Source organism: Zonotrichia leucophrys, chromosome 10, assembly GCF_028769735.1.
Source record: "Zonotrichia leucophrys gambelii isolate GWCS_2022_RI chromosome 10, RI_Zleu_2.0, whole genome shotgun sequence".
Taxonomy (NCBI): Eukaryota; Metazoa; Chordata; class Aves; order Passeriformes; family Passerellidae; genus Zonotrichia; species Zonotrichia leucophrys.
Window position 1 is genome coordinate 9,844,418 of NC_088180.1, and position 25,271 is coordinate 9,869,688.

Consider the following 25,271-nt stretch of genomic DNA (forward strand, 5'->3'; position numbering starts at 1 on the left):
GAACTGTCCACATTCTTACTGAGAACCAAGGAGAGGGGAGAACTAGGGCAACTAACATCTGTGTGGGATGGGAATGTAAGTCAGTGGGTGGATTCTGAACACTGTTAAAAGATTGGGGGGGAAAAACAAGTTTATTTGTTAAAATGAAATCACTCAGTAATGACAAGGGAGCTGAAATATTTAGACAAAACTGGAATGGAACCCAAAGGACATGATTTAGTTGTTCTCAGAAACAGAGGATCTCCCATTCAAAGTGCTGTACATGTTTTTGTAACTTTTTTTTCCATGGGAATTCCTAAAAACTGTGGATGTTTTTGATCTGTCTGTAAGACAAGAACTGGGTTCTGGAGTCAAAATGCTGTTGGCAAGGTCCGTCCTGAGAAAATCTTGAAGGAGGCTCTGATGGTCTGCAGTACCTGAGCCTGGGAACTTCAGCTCTGCTCTAATACTGTGCAAACAAGAAATGAGAAATTCAAAATTCTCCAGCAGCAAATAAGACATTTTAAAAAACAGAATGTGAGAACCTACCCAATGTAATCACTATGGGATCTGTATCCACAGTTTTTTCATTATTTAACCAATCTAGAAATTTCCTGCTCTGCTTCTTGCTTTCTTATTTGAATCATTTTTTAAAAATTCATTATTTGAATATGATCCCATCTCAACTGTATCAGCATAACTGATACTTCACTTTTTCATCTTAGACCATGGGGATCTTTCAAATTACTGAGCCCTTCTACAGTATCTGTTGGAATTAAGGTGTTCTGCTGTTTTTCCTTGTGAGTGCCAAACTCTCTGAAATACTGGCATGCAGACAAAAGCAGCAGGAAAGGTTAAAAATATGTAAGGAGGTGGCAAGAGCCTTCGTGACAATGTCCATCCACAGGTCAGGGCTTGGCTGGGACTAGGACAGAGGGATTTCCTGATGTCTCCGTTAACAAAAAATATTGCTTGGGACATTTGCCACCCCCTTGAATCACATGATGCCAGAATGGTGGCTATTTCCAGGCACTTCTCCAGAAGCCATACCTGAGATTCCTCCCCTGCCTCCACGACCTTTCTCTGTCTTTTGCCTTCAACTCACTGCCTCATCTTCCCAGCCTGCTCCCTAGGCTGGGACTGACAGCTGCGCCATGTGTGACTGAGCAGTGAGAGGGTGCTCAGGTCCAGAGCTCTGAAAATCTTCATATCATTTAGCACAGAAACAAAGAACACTGAAATGTTGGTCTAAAGAGTACAATTAGGGATTTCTTGGATTTAGATCAGTTCATGTGTAAAGGCAGCTGTTACTAATGCACCATTATTCATCCATAGCCCAATATACAAAATACAACTCCAGCTCTCAGACTTTTCTGTGAGAGCTGTAAAAAACCAGCTTCATATATTTGGGGCACTTAAAAAAATATATTATTAAATCTGTACAATAAGTGCAGACTAAGAATAAAAGTGTGTCTCAAAGACATTGCCAGAAATGTGTTTACCCTAAGTCTACATTAAAAATTATATTAAACATATGTTTGCATTCATATTTGGGCAAAGTCTAAGACTCTCAACACCTTGGCTTGAGACACCAGCACTTGGATTATTAATATATCATGGCCTCAGAGCTTGTATATTTGAATCTCATTTCTGTTTGCTGGCAATACATGAAATAAAGCAAATTCTGATTCAGCTGATAGAATGTAGTTGTGTAACTGTATTGTCGACACTTTGCAAAAACTGAAAATATATTTTAGCATATATTTCAAACCATCTGTATTTGCCAAATAATACTTTGAACAGATACATGTTATTTGCTTGCACAGTATACAATTAACTAATCCAAATGCACTGAGGTCCTCAGGAGTTTGTCAAGTTACAGAGAATGGCATTTTCTGTTCTCAGATGAACAACTGTGCAGTAACACACCCAGTTGTGATCCCAATCCTTGCTCCACTCATTTCAGCAGAAGCAGCATCAGGCTGAATGCTGTACCACTGAAGTTTAGCAGAACACAAGCTCAGCAAATTCAGATGAGAGGTAAAATAGGAGCACAAGTAAGTGAAAAGAAGCACAGTGAAAGGAGGTTCTAAACACCAGAAAAGCAGACTCATGAGTTTAAGTAAAAATTAATAATTAAGCTTTAAAACTTACCTGTGCAACCAGTCGTGCCTTTCTTGCCTGAATATCCCATATCACAGTGACAGATAAATGAGCCTTTTGTATTCTCACAGGTTCCACTCAGACAGATGTTTGGATGCAGATCACACTCATTAACATCTAAAAAACCCCAAGAATTAAAATGTCTTAGAAAGTAACTGAAAGATCTCTTTAGATATTAATTCTGATACAAACACAGGTCTAAATACGCAAAGAAAAATCTGTTTATAGTAGTTATTCCTTACCTAGCATACAAGCACACATCTTGAGATCTGGGGTAACTGTTAATAACCATATCTGCATTAACATACCTTTAATGCCAGCTTTTTGTAAAAATAGACACTAAGGTGCAGTACAATATCCAAAGAATGGCTGTGATTATTGATAATTCCTACATATATATGTCTGTACACATTTATATATATGCCTGCATGCATTGTCTAGTTTTGTCTGACATTTCTCTCGAAATACACTCAAGATTTTAAATTAAAATGTGAAAATGTGGCTTTGGAGATATGCTGTTTCACAACTCTGTTGTACCAAGGTACAACACTTCCACAAAGTTTTGTCTGAGACAAGTTTAAATCAGCACTGGTGATTTATCTTGCTAGATATCCTTCTGCAGGCGCTCTTTTATCTAAGTTGCACAAAAAACTACACTGGAAGAGGACACAGAGATGCAAGGCTACAGATCATGTTTGCACCCCAATCTCCAGGGATATACAGATTACATTTGCACTTGTGCAATAGGGCTGGTTCTGTGGTCAGGTGACCAAAACTAGGAAATAAGAGGAATACTCTTCAAATATCATTGTCTGTCTACTTGGAAAGAGTGCCCTAATAAATATTTTTTCAGTTTTTAATGCAGATTGGAATATATGTACTTTCACTTACCTATGCAAGTCTTCATGTCTTCAGATGCCATGAATCCATCATAGCAAAGACACCTGTACTCTCCTGGGATGTTTGTACACTGGCCTCCATCACAGATGTTAGGATTGTCTTCACACTCATCAATATCTACAGGGGAAAATCAAATTAAAACATGTTACCTTTATCCAGTTCAATGAACCATTATCATGGCAAGTAGGCATTTTAATGCTCTGATAAACATGGTGAAGATTGAATCCTTGTAAATAACTGAGCAGTACATTGCAAAATTGTGCTGATGAGTAAGTTCCTTGTCTTCAGCTAAAGTCAATGGCAGAATATTCCCTTCTGAGTCAAGTGGGAGGAACAGGAACCAACTTTTTCTTCAGAGAAAAGAGCTCCAACAGAACTTTTGTCGTACCACAAAGCCACATATAATTGGGCATTCTTGGATACAAGCCATCATTGTTGAAATCAAAAGAAGCTCTGAAGTCAAATTCAGCAACAAAAACATCAAACTTTACAGATCTTTAAAAAGGATCATACATGCAAAGTACCTCTACAGATCTCAAGGTGGTGACAAACTGGAAACCGTTCAACTCATGATGGGAATAATTACAGTACATACATTTATTTCACTAAGAGATTTTTATGGTCTTATTTAGTATTTCAGTTGACTGCCCAGGCCAGCAATATAGTTACATCCTCTAGGATGAAAAGTTGTTTTCTCAATTGATAACTGATAAAATTGCCATCACTGATTGGAGCCAAGCTGCAGAAGCAGATCCTGTATTCTATTAAGGAAATCATGCTAAGTTCTGGAATCTTACAGAGCCCCTGGGGTTATACTAGTGTTACTTGTAAAAATCCCCAGAATCTTCCTGTGTCAGCACCAACACAGACCAGCAAGAGCAAAATCAGAATCTCTGCCTAGTATACCATGGGAAAAAAATCAGCACAAAAAGGACAAGATTCAGGAATCTTCTCCAAGAGAAAGGGTGTAACTCATTATCAGAGCAGTCTATTGTGGATTGCAGTAATTATGCAGCTGCAGAAAATGAACTCACATTAATTTAAAATATTATGTTCATTATTCTGCTGTATTTCCAGCAGCTAGTGCTTGTGTGGATACACAACTTCCGCAAGGAAGAAGGCTGACCAGTCCCTGTTTGTCTTAACAAGCAAATAATGTTGACATGGACATTAGCCTGAAAATGTTAATTTGGAATGGAATTTCAATTAACATGCAAATTTAAGCTCTAGAAATGGGAATAATAATGACAGAAATAAAGAACTTTATTTACCAACCTGCCACTGTACCAATTTCACAGTTGGGGGAAAATCAGCTGACAAAGAACCTGTTGTTTCTCCTAATTGAGCTGATTATTTATGCATAACCTCACCAATTCAAACATGACCTACTACTGAATTGCAGAGCATTCTTACCAGGTCAATTATCAGCAAATATATTCTGTGATGGCTTCCAGCTTTGTGTGATGTTAAAGATAAAAGACATGTTCACGCACAGAGAAAACTGAAAACTGAAAATAGGTGTTTCACAATTGAAGGTCACAGTCCTATTTTATCTTGTAATCTAACAGTGTAAAACCAAGTATTTAGTGCCATGAAAGCAAAGTTACAAATTATTTTTCTTCTTCTTAGTTTGGGCAGAGGCAAAACTTTAGTATGTGGATTTTGAATACTCACCAGATGTTTACATATGTAAATAACATCTTTTCAAGAAAAGGAAAGAGCGCTGTCAATACTAATAGGGTAGTGAAGGTGACCCCTCACATCTCTGGATATTTTCTTAGATTTGACTTGACATCCAAAGTTGTCTGGTGTTTCTGCTATTTAAACCTTTTTATATTGCACTCAAGTCCTTATAAGAAGATAGTATGAAAATGAATAGCTAATAGTTATTACAGCTGGTCTGTGAAGGAAATTCTATTTTTCAGAGTCAAGACAGGATATGTAGAAATCGATATGTAGAAATTCACAACTGAAGTAAGATCTGACTACCAGCTTCAATGGACGTGTTCAGGGTCAGGTTGATGTGTGGACAAACCACAGAGAATCCGTCCCCTCCCCACAGCAAAGAGAGCTGCTTGCATTTTGACTTTGAGAACAGAAAGATGATAAGTTTCCTATTCCAAGGGTTTTAGTTCAATATGCAGGAAGGTGCTGTAAATGATCTGTTCTGGTTTTGGGTGGCAAAGGATAAGGGGGAGTAAAGAGAGAACTGTTTCTAGCCAGCAGATTTGAGATCCCAAAGACTGTTGAAGTGACATTTGGGTCATTTGGTCCAAGTCAAATAAAGAAGATGAAAACAGAAAAGTGGCTCAGAGACTCTGCTCCCCTCCCTCCTCCCTTCCCTCTCATGTCACTCTAATCCTCTCACTGGGTTTAGATTCTGGCTGAGGCACAGTTTTGATCAGCCAGTTTTATTTTTGCATTTAAAAAGTGCCCCAAACACCAATGTTTGGGCAAGTTTTTGTAAAAGCTTGCCTTTTCTAGACACTTGAGCTAAAGCAAACTACTTCTAATCTAAATATTTTAGGTTTTCAGGGTCAATCAAATCTGCACTTTTTTAGTTGAATTCTTTATTTGAATGAGGGTCTGATACTTGCTGAAGGCTGGCTACTTTAAATCTTTCTGACAGAGCAAGCCACAATGTGGGAGAAAACTACATTTTGCTGTGCTTTAGGGCTCTTTTATCTTCTGGAATGGTAGTGGGTGGGCTCAGGGTAATTGAGACCCTGGTTCAAGGTCCATAAATATTTACAGATTCTAAATGTGAGCATTCTAATAATCCAGTATAGAAAACTCTCCATTTGTTCAACTATAAAGGCAATTCTATTCCAAGGGATTAATCCTGTTATAATTCACATGCTCTTCAAGGAGCTCTCAGATGGAATTGGCAAACAGCTGGCAAATATTCACATGCCTCATCAGGCCAGTGCCTGTGAGGCAAGAAGTAAGAGAAAATTGTCTTTCCAGTAACCTATGTGGAAATCACCAAGTACAATTCACTTCCTGGGATTATGACTTTGAGACTCCCAAAGGAGAACAGTTGGTCATAACAGAGCTCTAAAAATTTTCTCACAAACTCTTCTAAGAGTGCAAAAGACCTGTTTCCTAAGAAAGATTTCTCTGCAAGTCATTTAGCTCTGACTTAATGTAGCATACTTGCACTTGACTAAACAAAGAACTAAAAATAGGAATTTTTTTGCTTGCTTAATAGCAGATACCACAAAACAACAGAACAGAGCAATCAGCTTCTTTACTAGCATCTCTGTCTATCCTCTCTCCAACATAACCATACAATACACATGCACAGCATCTTGGCTTCTGTTCGTGATAATTTTTTTAATGGTCTTCAACCTGCTTTAGATTTGGATCGACTACAATACCTTAAAGGGGAAAATTTATATCCTACTGAAAAAATTAGAGATATTTGTTATTAAAATCAGAATCAACTTGCACACTTTCTGAAATTGTCAGCAACCAATTCTCTTCAAAGCACTTGTTTCTGCAGTTCCCCAGTTCTGATACTTTGGAGATATTTACTTCAGAAAAAGAACTTTCTATTTATTTTCTTTTTTAATAGTGCATTTGTTACAATAGCTTTAACCTTAAAAAGAAGGCTAGTTTTTAAACTATTGAAATAAGCCTTTTAAGCAGAAAAGTTCCCAAAATCTCCCTTACCAGTGCATGTCCTGTGGTCTGGCATGAGGGCAAAGCCTTGTTTACAGCTACATTCATAGCTGCCCTCTGAGTTTGTACAGAAGTCCTCACAGCCACCATTCATTATTTGGCACTCATCAATATCTAAAAAAAGAGAAAATAACAGTTAAACCCACAACACTTTTTACTTTAAAGCGCATTTCAAGGACATATTTAGAGTCAGCCTTCCAGTACACCATCAATCCAGAGTCTACACTTGGTGTTTGCACACTGACATTCAAGTGTTTGCAAAGGCACTGGGAAGGATTCACACAAACCAGGGATGGAAAGACTGCATATACAAACACTTCTGTGCTTCTCCTTCCACACATAGAAATAGCACTGAGTTACCACAGATCATTAGGGCAACAAAGTTTTTTGTAAGATTCAAGGTAAAAAATTACTTGGCAGAATTAAAGCCAGTGGATTTTTCCATGGCACAGTAGAAGGAATGTATGCAACTGAACCTCATGATTTTATTTCATGGTCCAGCAAGAGTGATGATTTTTAATTAAATATATAACTAATCTAACAAGTTACTCCCTCTTAAGCATCGAAGTCTGAAGTCTTGGGGCACTAAAAATAGTATGCGATTTTATGCATCATGATTGATTAACTAGAGAAAATAATCTGTTACTCAGCTAAGTGCAGCACTGCCATAACTTCATTCAATTCTCTCAAAAACAGATGTGCATGTTTTGGAGATTTTGCGTACTATTTCAACAAACTGTAATAGATTTTTTCATTCATGGTTAAAAATTACTTTATATATCTACTAAACTGAAACAACCCTGTGTGTTTTATCTTCCCTGTTAGCTAGAGCTCCTGTGCAGATTCTGTCCTTACCAATGCAGTACAGCTTGTCTTGTGTGGACTGATAGCCAGGGTTGCAGGCACACTGATACTTTCCAATCAGGTTGACACAACGGCCATTGCGGCACAGGTTGCTGCTCAGCTCACACTCATTAATATCTGTTGCAAAAGAAAAAGAGGAACACGTTAGAGGTAAATAAACGGTACTAAAGCCAACGCTGCAAATGCACAGCACAAGAGAGGTACAAAATGCTGTGCACAATTTTGATTTTGCCTGCGTGTCTCACCTACACATGCAGAGATATTTGGTGATATCTGATGGCCTGGAGGGCAATCACACCGAAAACTTCCCTCAGTGTTGATGCAGGTGCCACCTCGGCAGAGGAGGGGATTGCGCTGACACTCGTCGATGTCTGTGGGGACAAAGGAGGCACATCAGTGCAGGGCCAGCACATCCCTCAGCACAGCCCCTCACCCACCACAGCCTGATCAACCCTGCAGCCTGTCCTAGAGTCAGTCATCCTTTGCACCATAATGCAGTTAGGAAAAGAAAATAAATTCAAAAAGGCTTCTCCTAAATTTTAATTTACCTTAACTTCAAAGTTCAGGATGATGTCCCACTCAGCAAGATGGGGATTGTGGGGATAAATTTAACCTACTAAAATCCTGTCGCTTACTTATATATGCTTTGGCAACTTGCACAAGCAGCCAATTCTCATTTAAAGTTAGCTTTAATAGGGTTCACAAAATAAGAGAGACCTAAACCCAAGCACAGTCAAACCTTAAAAAAACCCCAAAGAAACTATGCATAGCATACTAGCACATAGCATACTATTGTACATCTAAAGTCTGTAAAAACATACCCATGCAGTTTTTCATCATCATAAATCCACTTTCATAGCCTTCAAAGCATTCACACTCGAAGTCTCCGGGAGTATTGACACAGATGCCTTGGCCACAAAGGTCAGGAGAGATGCGGCATTCATCGATATCTGTAAGACAAAACACGCCCGCAGGGTTTCCAAAGGAGCTCAGTTTTCCCTTTTCAATTCCCAGCTATGACAGACACATCCATGCAGTTTACCTGTGCAGTTCCTCTCTTCAGAATCGAGGGCAAATCCACTGTCACACCTACACTTAAAACTGCCAATGGTATTTCTGCATTTTCCATGGGTACAAAGGCTGGGGAACATTTTGCACTCATTGATATCTGAAAACGAGATAGTAAGGACATATGATGTTACCATTGCATACAAAAACAGTGCACACAAGAGCAATGCTGACATCAGAGCTCATCCTTTTTCATGGCAGTGATCCTTCCTTGTGGGAAAATTGGACCACACTACATAAACTGATACTGACTTCCCCTTAACAAATAGTGTAGACAGATACTCTGTGCTGGAATTTCCAAGAACCCTTTCTGCTACAGAATAGTATCAGTCTCCCCTTTGTCCTGCAGGATCTGATCTGCAGCTCAGGAAGATTTCAGTGGACAAAGGATGAAGGCAAAGACAGCTTTCAAAGGAAGCACTCTGTCTTCTAATTTCTGAGAAAAGAAATGTGACTTCCATGAGTCACAGAAAACATAATGAACATAAGTAAAAGCACATGTCACTTTCTTTATGGACAATTAATGGCTTAGTAACTGTTTATAAAACAAGGCTGAAACAAACAACAGCAATTGTCATTCATATATATATATATATATTCCCCTCATTTCAGACATCATAATGTTTAGTTTTTGGCTGTCTTCTGACATTGTCCAGCTTAACCTCAGTGGTAATCCTGAAAATACAGCTTTCAGCACATGATGCTGGGGTGTCACTGTGTGATTCCCATTTAATGTTGGAAGTTTACCAACAAGAGTCATAACACAACTAGGTTTACTGTAAATAAAATTTTCTGATTTGAGCCATCCTGGAAGCTATTTCCTCTACTTCTCCAAGTAGTTTCACAAGAAATTCCCAAAATTATTCACCATTTCTTCATTGTTTCACATTAGAATTAAAGTTATTGCACCCTTCACAAGTAAGGATTGTTCCTTCAATACATTCAAAGCTGACTGCCCAGTTTGTTCTTGTACTACGAGATGCCAGGAGGCAAAGTCAGGCATCATTTAACCTCTCTAGTGACACAAATTCTGTGTTTTGAGCCTGCAGTATTATATGTCATTTAATGCCCTCTATCACAAACTAAATTCTCTTGTATTTTATTTGGATTTCAGTTGCCATGAAATCTAACTGGATTTTCAAACCTGCCTTAGGGTGAGTGAAGTGCCTATCACCAGAATTTTCAAACCCAGAGGAGCTGTCTGATAGAACAGTAAAAGCAGAAGCCATCGGGATTTGCCAGCATCAACCCCAAATGGATCACATACCTTTAGAGAAAGGCTTCCCACTTATTTCTATCTTCGTGGAGAAGCCAGGACCCCTTGGGCAAAGCGCCTCAAACTCGGGGGTTCCCCTGAGGGGACACTCCTCGCACTCGTAGCCCCAGGCCGCCCCCACGGAGCAGCAGCAGGCGTCCATGCGGTGCCGCCCGGGGATCTGCGCCGTGCACTGCTCGTCCTCGTGCCGCAGGTAGCAGCTCTCCAGCCGGATGTCTGTTGGGCAATTTAACAACATGTTGAGGAAGAAAGAGAAAATTTACTTCACTGCAGAGGAATTTTTTTTTCAAAATCCCTTCACAGGACAGCTCGCTCCACGTTTTTGTGGACTCGGAGGAGCGTAACAAGTTCACTGCATAATTCCTAACAGCAAAATATTAACGCTAAACTCAGAAATTAACAGTTGAAGTAAGTTTAAAGCACCACTCTGAAAAATGGTGTTCAACACTTAAAGAAAATTTTGGATCAGAAAAGGATTTTAAACATTCCAGCTCGCCATACTTATATAAGGCCTTTTAGTTACTAGAAGCTATGCCTTGTTCAGAGGCAAACCTTGGGCATTATTGTCATAAATGGACAAAGGTGCTTTGGGGGGACAGCATACAAAACTTGGGATATTCAGTTGCACACTGCATCAAGGTGCATGGCGTGGCCAAGCCGCAGACCACAATGGTGCAGCCTCCACTATTCCAGCCTTTGTGGAAAGTGGGGCTGCAAATGAAGAGTGCTAAGAACATGCATGATCTGTAGGGATTTGTCAGATGAACAATCTGGAACTAAATGACAGCTATTAATCAGCTAACAGATGGTGACGGGCTTTAGCTACTACCATTGGAACCTGTTGCTATTCCAGGTGAACCAAGTTCATGTCCCTGACTAATTCAATTTGAAAAATGGGCAAAAATAACTTTCCTTTACTGTTAGAAAACACGCAGTGCAACCACTGGTCACTGCATAGATCTGCTCTTCACTAGCAGACCTGTACATGGAATTAACACCTACCAAGACAAGTCCGTCCAGAAGCATCTAAAGTCATTCCATTGGGGCACTGGCAAACAAATGATCCCAAGGTATTGACACACTGCCCATTTGTACAGACTCCAGGAAACACCTCACATTCATTAACATCTATTAAAGAAAAAAAGGAAGTGAGTAAGAGTAATCACTAGCATGCTAAACACGAACAAATTAGCAAAAATATAAAAAAAATTATAACATTGCAATGTTTTTAGGATAAAATAAAAAACTACAGCAGTCTATATGGCCTGAAAAAATTAAAAACATTTACAACTCCCAAAGTAAGTCAGCCAGATCCAATTAATTACAAAAAACTGTTGATGATCAGAAATAATACATGTTGCTATTAGCGATTCCTACATATACTGAAATTAAATTCAAAAGCAACAGAAAGGGAAGGAGTGTTTAAAAACTATATCCATTTCCATACTCACTGTGGGCCAGATATTTGAAGCAAATGGACAAAGAAAGACCAAAATAAGTGCCAAATTACATTATACATTATTCCAACTAGATTCAGTATTTTTTAAAGATTATTTTCTCTAGCTGCACATCTGGAAACTCCAAGAACATTTGAAATCTGGATCTATGGCCTTGTCAGCAATTAGCAACATTATATATATTAAAATAACCTACTTACAACTACACACAGAGTTTAACTTTGTTAAATAAAAACGGTATTTCTATATTTAAAAGGCAAATTTAGCACTTTTTGGTAAGGAAAAATTGATTATATGCATTAGCTTGGCTTGAGCTTAAATAAATGTTTAGTAATCTAAGTGTGAGGTCCTCCCACCCATGTCCTTTGTGGAAAGCATATGCTTCACAACTGCCTTTGGGAAAAAGCTTCCAGCATTAAACATGCTCCAAGATGAAGCGTGACAACTTTTAGGACAGAAGAGGATAAGAACAAGAAATGGAAAAAGAATGACTGGCAATCTGTAGATGAATACTCATGTATAGAGTAACCAAAAAGTGGGAAGGTTGGGCTGGTTAGGCCTCCAGACAAAACTCGTGGTGCAGAGACTGCATCTCTCAAACCTCATGGAGCACGATGGAGGACAAACGCTGGGGGGCAAAGCAGTGGCCTCTGCCCCTGAACAGATATTGTAAATTGACTGGAAGGTATGAAGTAAAGCAGTGGATTATTAGAAACCACTGAAACACTGCTCACAGCCTGCGAGCAATAGTGCAGCTGACAACTCCTGGGCTCACCCGTAAAGGAGAGGAATGCTGTCAATTTAGTTTGCTTATTTCCCTGCACAAGATCTATTGCTCATTTTACATAGGCTGTGTATGGGAGAACTGACTATCACCTTTTGGGAACTAAACTTACTCCTGTCTCTAACTTGCCAGTAAATGTCCTAGAGAACTTTTCCCTGTCTTGAAAAATGCTTACATTGGTTGAAAACCAAGTAAGGCTTCACTAAGGTTACAAGGGAGGAAAACTACTCTGAAAAACCTGGGGCTATCCAGGTCCCATAGAAATGAGAAAGATTAAAGCATGCAATAGATGCAATCCGATGTGCTGGTAAAGGAAATGCTGAAAACAGTTCTGTCTGCATCTTGGAAGGATAAACTTTCCATCCCAGCAGTGTTGAAAATGTTCTAAGACTTTCCTTGTGAAGAGAGATAGGTGGGCCCACTTTTTTTTTTCTTTTTCTTTCACTTACACACTCTGCAAAGTGTTGCTGAGGTCAGATAAGTTATGTACAGTGGGTCTGCAGCACAGACGTGCCAAGGGATTCAGTCATCATTTGGAAAGCAAAGAGTATGTGTGAGGGTGTTCCTCTCTTTTTTTTTTTTTTTTTTTAAGGGAAAAAACAATGTTTCTTTATGGAAGCTACATATGGGAGTAATTTTTAAAAAATATTTTAACTGCAGTGTCATGTCAGATGTTGTCAGTCAGGATGACCCACAGCAGTTTGAGACTCTCTGAGCTTCTGCGTATTATGTAAATATGCAGTACTTTTCCAAGGGTTCAAATCAATTCAAATAGAGATGAAATAGGGTGGGACCTTCAATTCTCACAGAATAGTATAGAGTCATCCCATACCAAGCAAAAAAATACACATTTAAAATATTAACCTTTCTTTAACCAAAGTATAACTGTGTCCTGATGTTTTTTGTTTGTTTTTACAGGACAGTGAAAAATACATTTTGGAATGTGTAAGATTTCATATAATGTCATATGGGAGAAAGCCAAGATTAGGGAAAAAAGAAAAAGAAAACTAAAGTGAACTACAGTCCTTGAATGTTCTTTTTCTAAAGCATAGTAATGGCTTATCATACCACTTTAGTGCTTATGCCATGTTTTGTAATATATATAAAATACATGATTTGTAAAAACAGGTTACTCGGTTAACAGTGTTTGAAGAGAGAGAGCCACCTCCTTATACTGGTTGACATTGTCTTTGCAAGTCTGTACTTTGAGATAAAGTGTGAGTATGCAGGAATGCTAAACAAACTGAAACCAAATTCATCCCTGACATAACCCTAATGAAGTCAATGGAACAACACAAGGTAAGAACTTGGCATAGCGTTCCTCTATGATAAATTAACCACTTAAATCAAAACACTGGCATTTTTTTATTCAAGCTCTGATTTATGTTAAGGCAACAATAAATACCTTCACACAATGTTCCTCTTATTCTTGAATATCCCTTTTGACATATTGGGTCTGTAAAACAAACAGAAGTGAAGTTTCAGAATACTACAGTCCAAAACTCACCATTAATTTATTGTGCAAAACTGATCATGTGAAACATTATCTAGTTTATTGCTATGAGAAGTCTGAGTGCTTAGACAGTATCCCAGTATTTCTGAAATAATAAAGAGATAAGATGGGGCAACTACATAAACTGTGTCAGCCTTTATCCTCTTTTGCTTCCCATGTGTCTCAGCTAGCTAGCCTAAAAGTGGTTATGATTTCTGTTTCATTTGAACCAATTAATTCATTTCACTCGATCACAGCACATTACAATCCTATTTACCATGGATGAATGAGGATGAATTCTGTTAAGATACACAGAATGAAATTAACCGAAGATTTGAGCAAACTAGCAGCTTTCAGGATATAGAAATAACAACCCACACACATTTCTGCATTCATCAGCTCATCCCTGGGTTCCCAGCTCATCCCACAGTTCAGTAAAGTTATCAAATGAATATGCAGCAACCTCAACCCATTTTTTCACCAATTGTATGATTCTCCAGGTCATCAGTTAATCTACAGAGTATAATAAGAAGGACTACTCCCTCTCCTCCCTTCATTACCACACCAAAGATCCATTTGTTGCAGACATTTCCTTGGGATCTCTGGGGAACATGCATTTATTGCTACATCATTAGGAACTCCAGATCACTAATTATGACAAACCATGCTAAAGTAAGGCTGCCAGTTACAGACTGTAGGTGTGGTCCCATCCCTTCAGCACTTAAACTTGTAAAATATGTACTGTAAAATCCAGTTAGAACCTTCTATAGCTACATGCTACCTCTCAAATATTAAGACTTCTCTTTTTTGGGACTGAATAAGGAATGACTGCTTGACAACAGAACAAGTAAAGTTATTTGTCTAGCCTGTGCCCAACTTCTACAATAATAATCTCAACCAAGCTCAGAGAGGAAAATTCCTGGGTTCCTGAGGAAAATGAATGGCATTACCTCGTTCACATGGTGTACATGGGCTTCCCCAAGCAGCACCTAGTGAGGAACAGCACTGGGACTTCAGGGTTGCTCCATTGATATTTATTTCACACCTTCCATTGACTATGTTCTGCCAACAGGTACCCTTGACAGTTTCTGTTTGGAAAAAAACAATATATTTTCATGCAGATTCTCTAGCATTATGCACTACTGTATTTACAAACACATGTGCTTTAACCATGAAGAAGAATCATCCTTTCATTAGAATTTACCACATCAGAGCTAAATTTATTTTAAAATCTCTTAATTTAACCTTCTCTAAACTGGATTATAGCCTGAAATCATGCCAGCACAAAGTTCTTGCAAATCCTTGTTTATGCTTACTGTGCTTAACAGGGACTATGTCAATACCACTCACAATCTGAGTCCCTGTACTGATTATGGGTCAGATTAGGAGCCTGTGCAGAAGACCCCTTGCTACACCTTCCATTATTTTACTAGATCCCCTAGTCTGGATATCTTCCCATGTAGGAGAGTAGCAGGAGTTAGCTAAGGATGAGACAGCTGTAGTCCTACAGCTTTCCTCACTGACTAGAAAAGAGCTACAAATTACTGTCCCAACAAAACAGGCAAGAAAGGAAATTATGAGCCCACAGAGCATCTGAGCACAGCATTGTCCATGGATGCTCTTGAGCTGGTTTGGACTGTGCATAACTTGTTCATGCTCCATCTCAAACACAATTTTTTTTCCAGAGAGCAGATACTAACTAGAACATGCTCAGCTTATTACAGGAGAAATTAAGGGGGTGACCACAGACCTGAAGTACGGGTCATAGGATTTCTGTGCTGGTTTAAAAAAATTTTCACCTCTCTTTCAAATTTGGCATGAAAGCACACCAAGCCCCCAAGTGCACTCCATGCCCCCAGAGTAATGGTGAAATAAAGCATTTTTAAACATTGTTTCTGTTATGTTTCTCATTAAATTAATCTACACAAGTTTAATTTAAAAGTATTTTCTTAACCTGGTCTACAATGTTCACATGTCACCAGATATTTTTAACCAGCAAACACAAAATCTTCAGAGGAATAAATACCTATGCAGATGGTCTTGGTTGGATCCAAAGTACTTTCAGGAGAACATTCACAAACAAAAGAACCTGGTGTGTTTTTGCACACTCCATTAACACAGGGGCTGGATTCACATTCATCAATATCTAGAAAAGAAACACACTGCTATTAGTGCCAGAAAACATGAACAAAAATACATATGGCTCTTTTCAGTTTAGGACAAAGAGGACAAAGCTTTCTTCACACCCAATCTTGCCAATATTCCCCTTTTCTGCTATGAGCCCCTCACAACAGACCAGCAATGCTGTGTCCCAAAGACACACTAATGCATTAGAACTGTCTGTGGCTCAAAAAGGGGTCAAACTAGGGGCCCTTTGGCTCTGCTCCTCACACAAGAGATTTGTAAAGCTTGGTTCTTCTCACCCTTGGCATACTGGTAGCAGTAAATAGGGAGAGTAGATACAGGCTATTCCATGAGGTTATCTAATAAGTTCATTTTGGCTTTGTCCCTCTCTCCTCATTCTCCTACTTTCCCACTGAATTTATTTATTGTGATTTTTTTGTTGTTTTTGTTTTACACATTATACCATCATGAAGGTTCAAAGAATTTCTGGCACAATCTGAGAACAATCCATATGAATAAAACTAGGATGAAATGCTGCATTGCCACTTACCTTCACATGTTTTTAGATCAGGAGTGTATACAAATCCTTTTGGACAGGTGCAGGTGAAACTTCCAGGGGTATTTCTGCACTGTCCATTGTCACAAAGCAGCATGTTCAGAGCACATTCATCGATATCTACAATGAAAATAAAGAACTTTTTAAGAAATAAAACATTTCTGGAATAGAAATCGGGACAGAATTTCACTCCCAACAGCCACTTTTCAGAGGAGACAGATAGGGCAGGGGGATGTGGAATATGAATACTGGATTCTTTTTGTAGACAACAGGTTTGCACAAGAACTTGTACTTTCTTTCTTCACATATTCATAGTATGTGACAGCCACACTACAGTTCAAAATAAAGCTGTATCAAAAAGATACAGTTCAAAGGCACTTTCATCCTGCCTTTATTATGGATTAGGTCTATGCAGTCTCTGAGTCCCTGCACAGCAGCACCCACAGTCATGACAGAAACAAGGAGAGGATTGGTTTGAAAAGGTAGGTCCTTAAATCACCAGTTTTTCCAAGCTGGCTCTGAACTTAGATGTTATAGTTAACAAGGCTAATGTAAGTCTACACTTGCTTCAGAGATGAAAAATTTAAATAGAATTGCTAGGGCTAAATTTAAGAACCCTGAGGAAATCTTTGGAAGAACTGTGGTCATCAGGGAGAAGTTGCAAGAAGGTGGCAGTGGGCCATGAATAGCAGGTGAAGACCAGAAGAGACCCAGAGAGCAGACAGGAACAATTGGCTAAGTCAGAGAGGCCTAGAAAGTGTTGAGAGAAGTTGGGAAGACTCAGAGGGTCAGTGCAGCAGCTGGGAACAGCAAAAGTGCTCGGAAAAGAAGGGAGACTTGCAGAATAAAGCAGACCATGTGGGAAGCTTCACAGGAGTTCAGAAAAATTGAGAGAGGGCCAGGTGGAACATTACAGGAGAATGGGAAACAGCTGTGATGGAGCATGGATGTGGGCTACAACAGGGTGGGCTGGGGAGCATCTGGAAAACTCACAGATGGATTGGGAGAAGAGAAGAGATGCCATCAGCTACAAGCAAACACTGGAATAGGACATGGATAATTAAATCCAAAGAAGCAAAAGGGAAAATGGGATGAATTACAGTGTGATTTTTATCTAAGAAAGATTAACTCTTCTTTTTTTTTTTTTTTTAAGATAATGGATAGTTTAGACTGGGATAACACCCATGACTTAAGCTATTTAGGTTTAAGTAGAGAATACAGAACCCAAATAAAATTATTATGTAAGCTGGAGATAATAGAAAGGAATTTAGGCATTTTAAGGTGGTTCCAGAGCTGGACAAAGGAGAGATTACAGTAGGATATATTAAAAAGGAGAATAATCATGATGAAGCAAGGATATCAGAAATGCTTTCAGGGATCAGACTTGGGACTGATCCTATAAAATATTCATTTTAAGGCAGAAGTAAAAAACTAATTGAACCAAAAGTTGTGGACAACACTAAGCTGGAAGTTATTGCCAATACAGAGATTCAGGCAAGGCTAAATTAATCTTGACAACATGAACAAGAAAAATAAGATGAAATATAATCGCCAACATTCAAAACTTTGCAATTAGGGACCAGTAACAATAACATGCTAGAAACCAGAACTCATCAGCTGAAGGCTAGTGAGCAAAATCTGGACGTAAGTCTCAATTAGAGGTTGACTTTGATCCCACAGTATAACATGTATTTGAGAAAAGACTAATGCACACTAGAATCAGTTTAGGCAGGATATTCCATGGGGAAATGGAGAATTTCTGGCACAACTATACAAGGCACCAGTCAGACTTCATCAGAGCACTGTACACTGGTCAGATCAGTCATATTCAAGAGAGGGCTGCAGCCTCTCTTTGTATGAAAAGAATGGAAGTACAGATTTGGATAGTTCAGCCAACAGAGTTTGAGAAAGGATATGATGATTCTTTATAAATACTTTGAGGATAAGACATTTCATACCGATGCAGTTTTTCCCAGTTGAGTCTACTTCATATCCAGGGTCACAATAACATTTGTATGTTCCATGCAGGTTCTCACACCTTCCATTTGGACAGAGATCAGGATCCAATAAGCACTCATTAATATCTACATAAAGGTAAAAAAACACAAACATCAGAGCAGCAGTTATTGCGGGCTTGTAGGGGTTAATTCTCCAAGCTAGAAAAAGACAGTTTCAATATCATTTAACGTTGGCAACTCCCTATTTATAATTATGTCGTTCTGATTGGAAAATTCACACTTAAATATTAACACTCAAGGGAAAAAAAGCTTCTCTTGATCATTGATTTATCTCTAGCCCATGGTCATTTAGGAAGGCTTCAACTGAAGGGAAGAACTGGGATATTAAACTGGGGATCAGAGATTAGATTTAGAGAGGCCATGTATTAATACTCCCCATATCTCTTGATTCATAGCATTTCCAGATGGCATCACTTGCCAAAGCATTAATATCCCTCCTTTCTGAGTGCTTTTCCCTATCTACTGCCAGCAAATCTACTAGTGAGCACTGGCTGATTTAAGAGCTTGCAGTTTCACAGTTCTATGACTACAAAGCTTTCATTGTAATAATTTCCTTCTTCTCTATAGTTAAACAAACCCTGGCCTATTTTGACAGATGAAAACATGAGTAAGCTCAATGTTCAATACAGCTTTATTCTTCAGGATGATTTCACCTGAAATATGCAAATATGACTTACATATAAAGTCACGTAGGTAATGACACTTCTCATAAATTTGTCACTATTTTATAATGACAGTTACATACACTCCATGATGTAAACCAGAGAGGCCCCACTGGTGAAATGGCATGATCCTGAAACTCCATGCTCCATTCATTTCACCCTAAACCTGTCTCCCCTTCTCTTCTGTCACCATCCCCATCAGCACAGCTAACAAATTAAGGATATCAAGGTAACACTTTCAGACAAAAGTGCTATATATAAATTTAAATAACATTAGGTGATCTTACCATTTCCTCCTGCAGTCATGCCAGTTCCACTGCTACACAGAGCCTGATATTCAGCTGGAAAAATGATTAAAAAACTTATTGGAATATTCCTTCTTAGCTCATTCAGCATCACCATTGACAGTATGGCAATTAATTATTTGAAAGAAGTAACATGCTTTCCAATTCTTCTGAAAACATTAATAACCTCACAGTATTCTGAACCTGTGAAGCATTTTAGCAGATTCAGGGTCTGAATCTGCTTATGAAGATGGATGAGTAAAAACTTCACATGATGAACTGTGGCATTTAAGAATAGACATAAACTTCATGCTGGTCCTCCTACACAAACGAACCATAACACATTCACAGCAAGATTCTCCAGAACTTTATGCCCAAGTCCCTGCCCAAGGTGCATGTTAAAAGAGACCAGGAAACAGAACATTTTTTCCTATAAATCTGCCCCATATTTAACTACATTTAGCAGGAGTGTCTTCATGAGTTCACAACAGATCAAGGATATCTTATCAAATGGTATAGTTTGTTTATGTGCGACAACAAATTTGCTGAATAACAAGAAACACATAATAAATTGAAGTTTCAAACCAGCTCCCTGCAGCCATTCTCCACAAAATCAAGTTACTGCCTTCACAGCAAGGACTGTGTAAGCAGAGTCTTGTTGGAAGAATTTTCCTAAAACACTTCTGCCCATTGAAATCATTAGGATTGCTTTCTTGCCAGAGAGAAGTTATGTCCCAGACAACTTCACTTGGTGGGGATTTCAGTGACAGACTCAAGTGTTTGCAAGAAACTGAACTGGACATTTGTCTGTGCATTGACTACCCAAAGGCAAGGTACTGAATAAGCTACTTTCAGATAACTTGAAGGATATAGGAGTCGTGCAGCAAACATATGACTGGCAGGTGTACCTTATGGAGTTGAAGCTATGAATTAAGCAAATTTTTTCCATTAATAACTTGGGTTAAAATTTACATTCTTTGTTATCTACATCTACCAAAATGCAGTTTGTTATCTGAAAATGTCCTGTTTGTTTTTAATGTGAGTATCAAATCTGGAGCCAGATATTGTAATTTACTGTTGCTTAAAAAAATTATCTCATCTCCTGTAGTCTTAAAACATATAAAAATAAAAGATTGCTCAAAATATGTAACATATTATATAACAATGTAATCTCCTGATTTAAGTTGCAATGTTAATATGAAACTTTCTTCTACCTTTCTAGAAATAGTGTACGAACAGAATTTGTAAATGAGAAGATTTACCAGCGAACATGGCATACCTGAGTTTTGTGCTGGGCAGGGCTGGCAAGGCTCTCCAAAGGCATAGTCAGTGCTGGCACAGCAGCATTCTGACTTTGTAACTGCGCCCGTTAATGGTCTCACACATTGTCCTCTCTTGTAGCCGCCGTAGCATGTGCTCCGCATGTGTGTATCTGGGGGAAGAAACCTCTCTTAATCCTGCCATAGCCAACTATCCTGCCATAAATTACAGCAAGCATTAAATGGAGCTCTGGTGTCATAAACACCATAAAATAGCTGTCAAAACAAAGTCTCTTTCACTATTTCCCTCTGCTTTCCAGCCACCTGTATGCATCCCTCTACTAGGGAAAAGAAATTTTTCTTCCTCACGCTCCCAAGAATTAAGGCATTCAAATAGTCACTGTATTTAATGACTTAACATGCATTGGTGAACAACTAGGCAAACAATCAATTCTTAACCCTGAACTAGTGAGAAGCTGTGGGGAAAATGGACAAAGTCTTTGCTCTTTCTTTGCTTATAAAAAACCCAAGGAAAAGTCATTAATGCTATTCTGGTACGTAAGACCTGATATGTTTATGTTTTCAGGTCCAGGGGTGATTTTTCTCTTTCTTTACGAACTGGCCCATAAATAGCTTTCATGCATATTAGTATTTTACCATCAACACTGAGCTTGTACAGAAATGGGCAGAAAATCGGGTACATCCCATGTTAAAAAGACGTGACAGAGTAATTACGTCTTTAAGCTTAGTGACAAATGAAGAATTTTACATTGACAGAAACAGGGCAAATTCTCACCTACTCAGAACTGACAGAGCAATAGTCACCTCTACTCTGTATAGTCTACCTGACCTTGTGATTTGACCCACACTTTTTTTCTCCTTAAATAAAAAGGAAATTAAAAATTTGGCCTATTACAGTAAACACTACAGAGTTATTATTAGCCATTAGAACTACTACCCACCATTCCATTAAAAAATGGTAAATTCTACATTCAAACTTGATCTGTTCCTCAGACTAGCACTATTATCTTAACTTTGGTTAACTGTGACTCCATTAAGTTTGTCTTACCAACACAGACACGTCCATCCAGTCCTACTGCAAGGCCAGGGAAGCATTCACATCTGAAAGAGCCATCAGTGTTCACACAGCGCCCGTTCATGCATATTCCATCTGTCTCACACTCATTGATGTCTGTTGGAGAACAGAATGAGCTTTATTAGAAGTTAAACTACATAGTGTTCGATGCCTGGCTGAAACTTGCATTTGTGCAGCTTATTTTCAATGTATCCTATAGAAAAATATCAAGGGTAAATGGAAAGTAGTTCAAGTAAAGATTTTGTTAGGAATAATGATGAATTTGTTCTTTGAAATAGAATAGGAAAATGCCAAATTCAGGAGAAATAAACAGAACAAAATTATTTTCCTCTCCTTGGAGAATAAAAGGGACTACATTTTCCTGACTTGTTCCCAAGAGGTACATGTTCCGATTTAAGGGTCATTCAGGCAAAATCATAATTGGAGGAAGGAGGAAACTGTGGCTGCTGAGACAAAGGACTTGTGTAGTATATAACAGGACATTCCCTTCCCATACTAACAGTTCATGCTGTAAGAAATCAGTCCAAATAGCAAATTGAATCTTTCACCCTCCAACAAGGTGCCTTCACAGGGCCACCAAAGCATTTCCTTTCCTCCTGCAGCACATCTGAATCTCCCCAGCCAGCCCCTGCCTGCAGTCCCTGTCTCTCTGGTGATCTGCATCACAATGGGTTTTCCCATCGGATGCTCATTACAGCCCATTTTAAAAACTTTCAATGAACAGAGTGCACTCCAGCCTTGAAAGGAATTCATTAATGATTTGAGTCCTGCACAAGTCACCATCTTTGCCCAACAATGGCACATTGGACAATAAGGCCCATGGCAATGAAATACAGGAACTAAAATTTGTAATATTAAACTATCACATAGCCATGTTAAATTATATATAGACTGTGTATCCTGATAATAGTAAGATCATTCTCTAGATGCAGAGAGAATACTATCCTTTTAGAAATGATAAAGAAAATGAGTGTCATAAATATTGTTTGGATGTATAACCTTTATAAAATAATCACTTCATAAGAATTCACCATATTATATACAAGAGACAGTGTGTGTGACAATTTCCTTTTTTCTGACCTTAAAAGGGCAAATTGAGAGTGAAACACCTCTGTGTTTTACTTAGTTTGTGTTGTTTGGCATAAAAAACAGCTTGTATGATCCAAGATTCCTTCTTCAAACTGCATTTTAAAATAAAAGCTATATTTAAGTACATGGGCTCAAATAATTTTTACTTCATCCTACAATCTTTTGTTGTGTTAAGACAAATCTTAGATGTTTTTCCCACTTTAAATTTACTCAGTGCAGGTAAAACCGGAGTTGGGATTCAAAATGAGCCCATGCTATTTAATGGTGTAGACAGCTATTTTGGTGAACAACACTGAACTCCTATTACAGATTCTCATACAAGCGAAAAAAAAAAAAAAAAAAAAAAAAGCTTTCCTTTTTAGAGGTTATTTCTAGAAACAGAAAGGCAAAATTACTTCTTTCCCATTTCCTGTAGTTCTGTAGTTCACATTTTTTAAAAAAGATTTTGTAACCTAGTAAAGGGAGAAATGTGTCATCTATTTTCTTTTGTACTGATTTACAAATGTGTTGGAAATACCACTATAAAATTTTTAAAGGTAAAGTGGGTCACATAAAATGGTGCAAGTCAGCTGAAAACCTGGTTCCTGTAAAGATGAGTAAAAAGCCTCTGCTTTTACCAGGCCTGAGATTCCACAGAGTAAATCAACTTCACCCACAGGAATAAAGTCCAAATTTCTGACCTTGAGAATGCTCCACTGTCTTCTGTGGTAAAAGTCACCATTTGGATGACTTAAAATATATTCAACCTGGTTCTGGAAACCCAACTGATGGATTAATTCTCCATGTTCAATAAGTTTTGCCTTTTCTGCTTAGCTTGCTTAGTAGTGCTAGCTGGGTACACAAAGTTCTGTAATTTTAAGCAGGAAAAATTTACTCAGACTACTAAACTACCATTTTCAATTGTCTTGCCATGACTTTTAATTTGGGGAATTCCTGCTGATCTAAAGATTAAACAATGTATGGAATAGAACTAATGCTTCAAACTTCTGTATGCCTGATATGTGTTTCTGAAAAATCAAGAAAATCATCATTGAAAGAAGCTAATGGTGAATAAATTTAGCATGTCTTGTATTTCAGGGAATATATAAGACTATGGTGTAACATTATTTTTTGGCAAGTTATTTCAGAAAGTCTAAGTGGAATTTTTTACCAGACAGCCAAGCATATACCCTGTACTTATACTTAAATTCCAGCTTTATGGAACCAAGTGTTAATTACATTATCCCCATCTTTGGGTTAGAAGACCTTCCTAACAGCTGAAAACTCAGCTTGGAGGACATCAAACCAGACAGTTACAGATGCAATGAGCTGCACTCTTCCATTCCTTTGTTGATTCCCTAGTTCTGCAAAAACACACGTACAATTCCCTATCAAAACTGCTCAGGCAGGAAACGAATTTGCTGCAGAAATGCCCATTTGTGCAAACACTCCCTGCACATCCAAGCATGACCTTAGAGTTTCGTAGCAATGAGGACCAAAGACACACGGATCTCCTTCTTGCTTGCTCCAGAGAAGATCACTTATTGCTACAAATGAAGCCTTGTTATGCTCTAAACCTCACCCAAACAGGCACGCACAGGCTGCCTGCCCCTGCAGTGGGGCTGTTCACGTGTCCTTTTACCCCATGAGCTCTCTGGTGTCCGTGTGTCTCCCCAACCAACCACTGCCTCATGCACAGGGCAACCACAGGCCAGCCAGGCAACCCCATCTCTGGTTATATGACCTGTTCTTTACCTCAAACTTAGCTGAACCTTTCCCAGAGTGCTTTCTGTTGCTCACCAGAAGAGAACAGGATTTCTTATCTCCCACATCTTCCCCTTCTTTGTTCAATCCATAAAAACACAGCAAAAATAACTATGCCACTGACAAAGAGACCCACAGCCTAGGAAAACAAAAAGACAGTGTCCAATGTCCCCAGGAAGAGTTGCTTTTTCTGCATTTGGAAATAAATGGCTACTGTTCCAAAGTTCTCAGGGCCTTGGCTCAGGGGCTGTGCTGTTTAGGCAGGAGGGAGTCCACTGGCTGGAAATGCTGGCTTTGATGGTTTTGAATGTCTTTCTGGAAGCATGGAGCAGGGAATAACTGAAGAAAGTCAGCAGGAACATAACAATATGATGGTGAGTGCAGTGAGACACAAGGTCTCTACTGGCAAGCTGCCTCTGCAAGCTTTCAGGCACAGCCATGTTCCTGGCAGCCCTACCCTGCTCCTGCTTTGGCCACAAGGCCTGGATGGTGATTAGGCCATTTTTCCTCTCACTGGGCTTTGTGTCAAAGGCAAACAATGTTTGTCCAGACGAGCAGGTGAGCACTTTGGACCTGCTGGTGATAGAACACAGGCACACCTTATCCCCTAGCAGGGCCTTGCCACTGCACACCCAATTCTGGATCCCTAAATAAAACTTTTGGAAATTGGTTCCACGCACACAGATCTTCAGAGCAGCATCACTCTGCCAGGGATCAAAACTGATGATCTGCACCCATAAAATTTAGTGTAAATATTGCATTATCTAAATGTT

General features: G+C 38.8%; 1 protein-coding gene across 7 annotated transcripts in view; it reads right to left on the bottom strand.

The window, feature by feature from the left end:
• Positions 1-25,271, bottom strand: part of FBN1 (fibrillin 1) — a 141,496-nt gene that overhangs the window by 42,153 nt on the left and 74,072 nt on the right. For 6 of the 7 annotated variants that reach the window (XR_010441528.1, XR_010441527.1, XM_064721767.1 and 3 more), the window contains 17 exons: positions 21,640-21,762; positions 20,591-20,743; positions 19,315-19,368; positions 18,306-18,431; positions 16,342-16,467; positions 15,694-15,813; positions 14,618-14,755; positions 13,581-13,631; positions 10,937-11,062; positions 9,926-10,150; positions 8,633-8,758; positions 8,412-8,540; positions 7,836-7,961; positions 7,582-7,707; positions 6,718-6,840; positions 3,034-3,159; positions 2,134-2,259 (listed from right to left, as the gene is read on the bottom strand). Coding sequence is in view for 5 of the 7 variants with exons in the window: in XM_064721767.1 (XP_064577837.1) it covers positions 2,134-2,259; positions 3,034-3,159; positions 6,718-6,840; positions 7,582-7,707; positions 7,836-7,961; positions 8,412-8,540; positions 8,633-8,758; positions 9,926-10,150; positions 10,937-11,062; positions 13,581-13,631; positions 14,618-14,755; positions 15,694-15,813; positions 16,342-16,467; positions 18,306-18,431; positions 19,315-19,368; positions 20,591-20,743; positions 21,640-21,762 (2,124 nt within the window). In the remaining 2 variants the exon portion in view is untranslated. Of the gene's footprint in view, positions 1-2,133; positions 2,260-3,033; positions 3,160-6,717; positions 6,841-7,581; positions 7,708-7,835; positions 7,962-8,411; positions 8,541-8,632; positions 8,759-9,925; positions 10,151-10,936; positions 11,063-13,580; positions 13,632-14,617; positions 14,756-15,693; positions 15,814-16,341; positions 16,468-18,305; positions 18,432-19,314; positions 19,369-20,590; positions 20,744-21,639; positions 21,763-25,271 lie in introns of those variants that run through there. The other variant, XM_064721771.1, reaches the window with a different exon arrangement.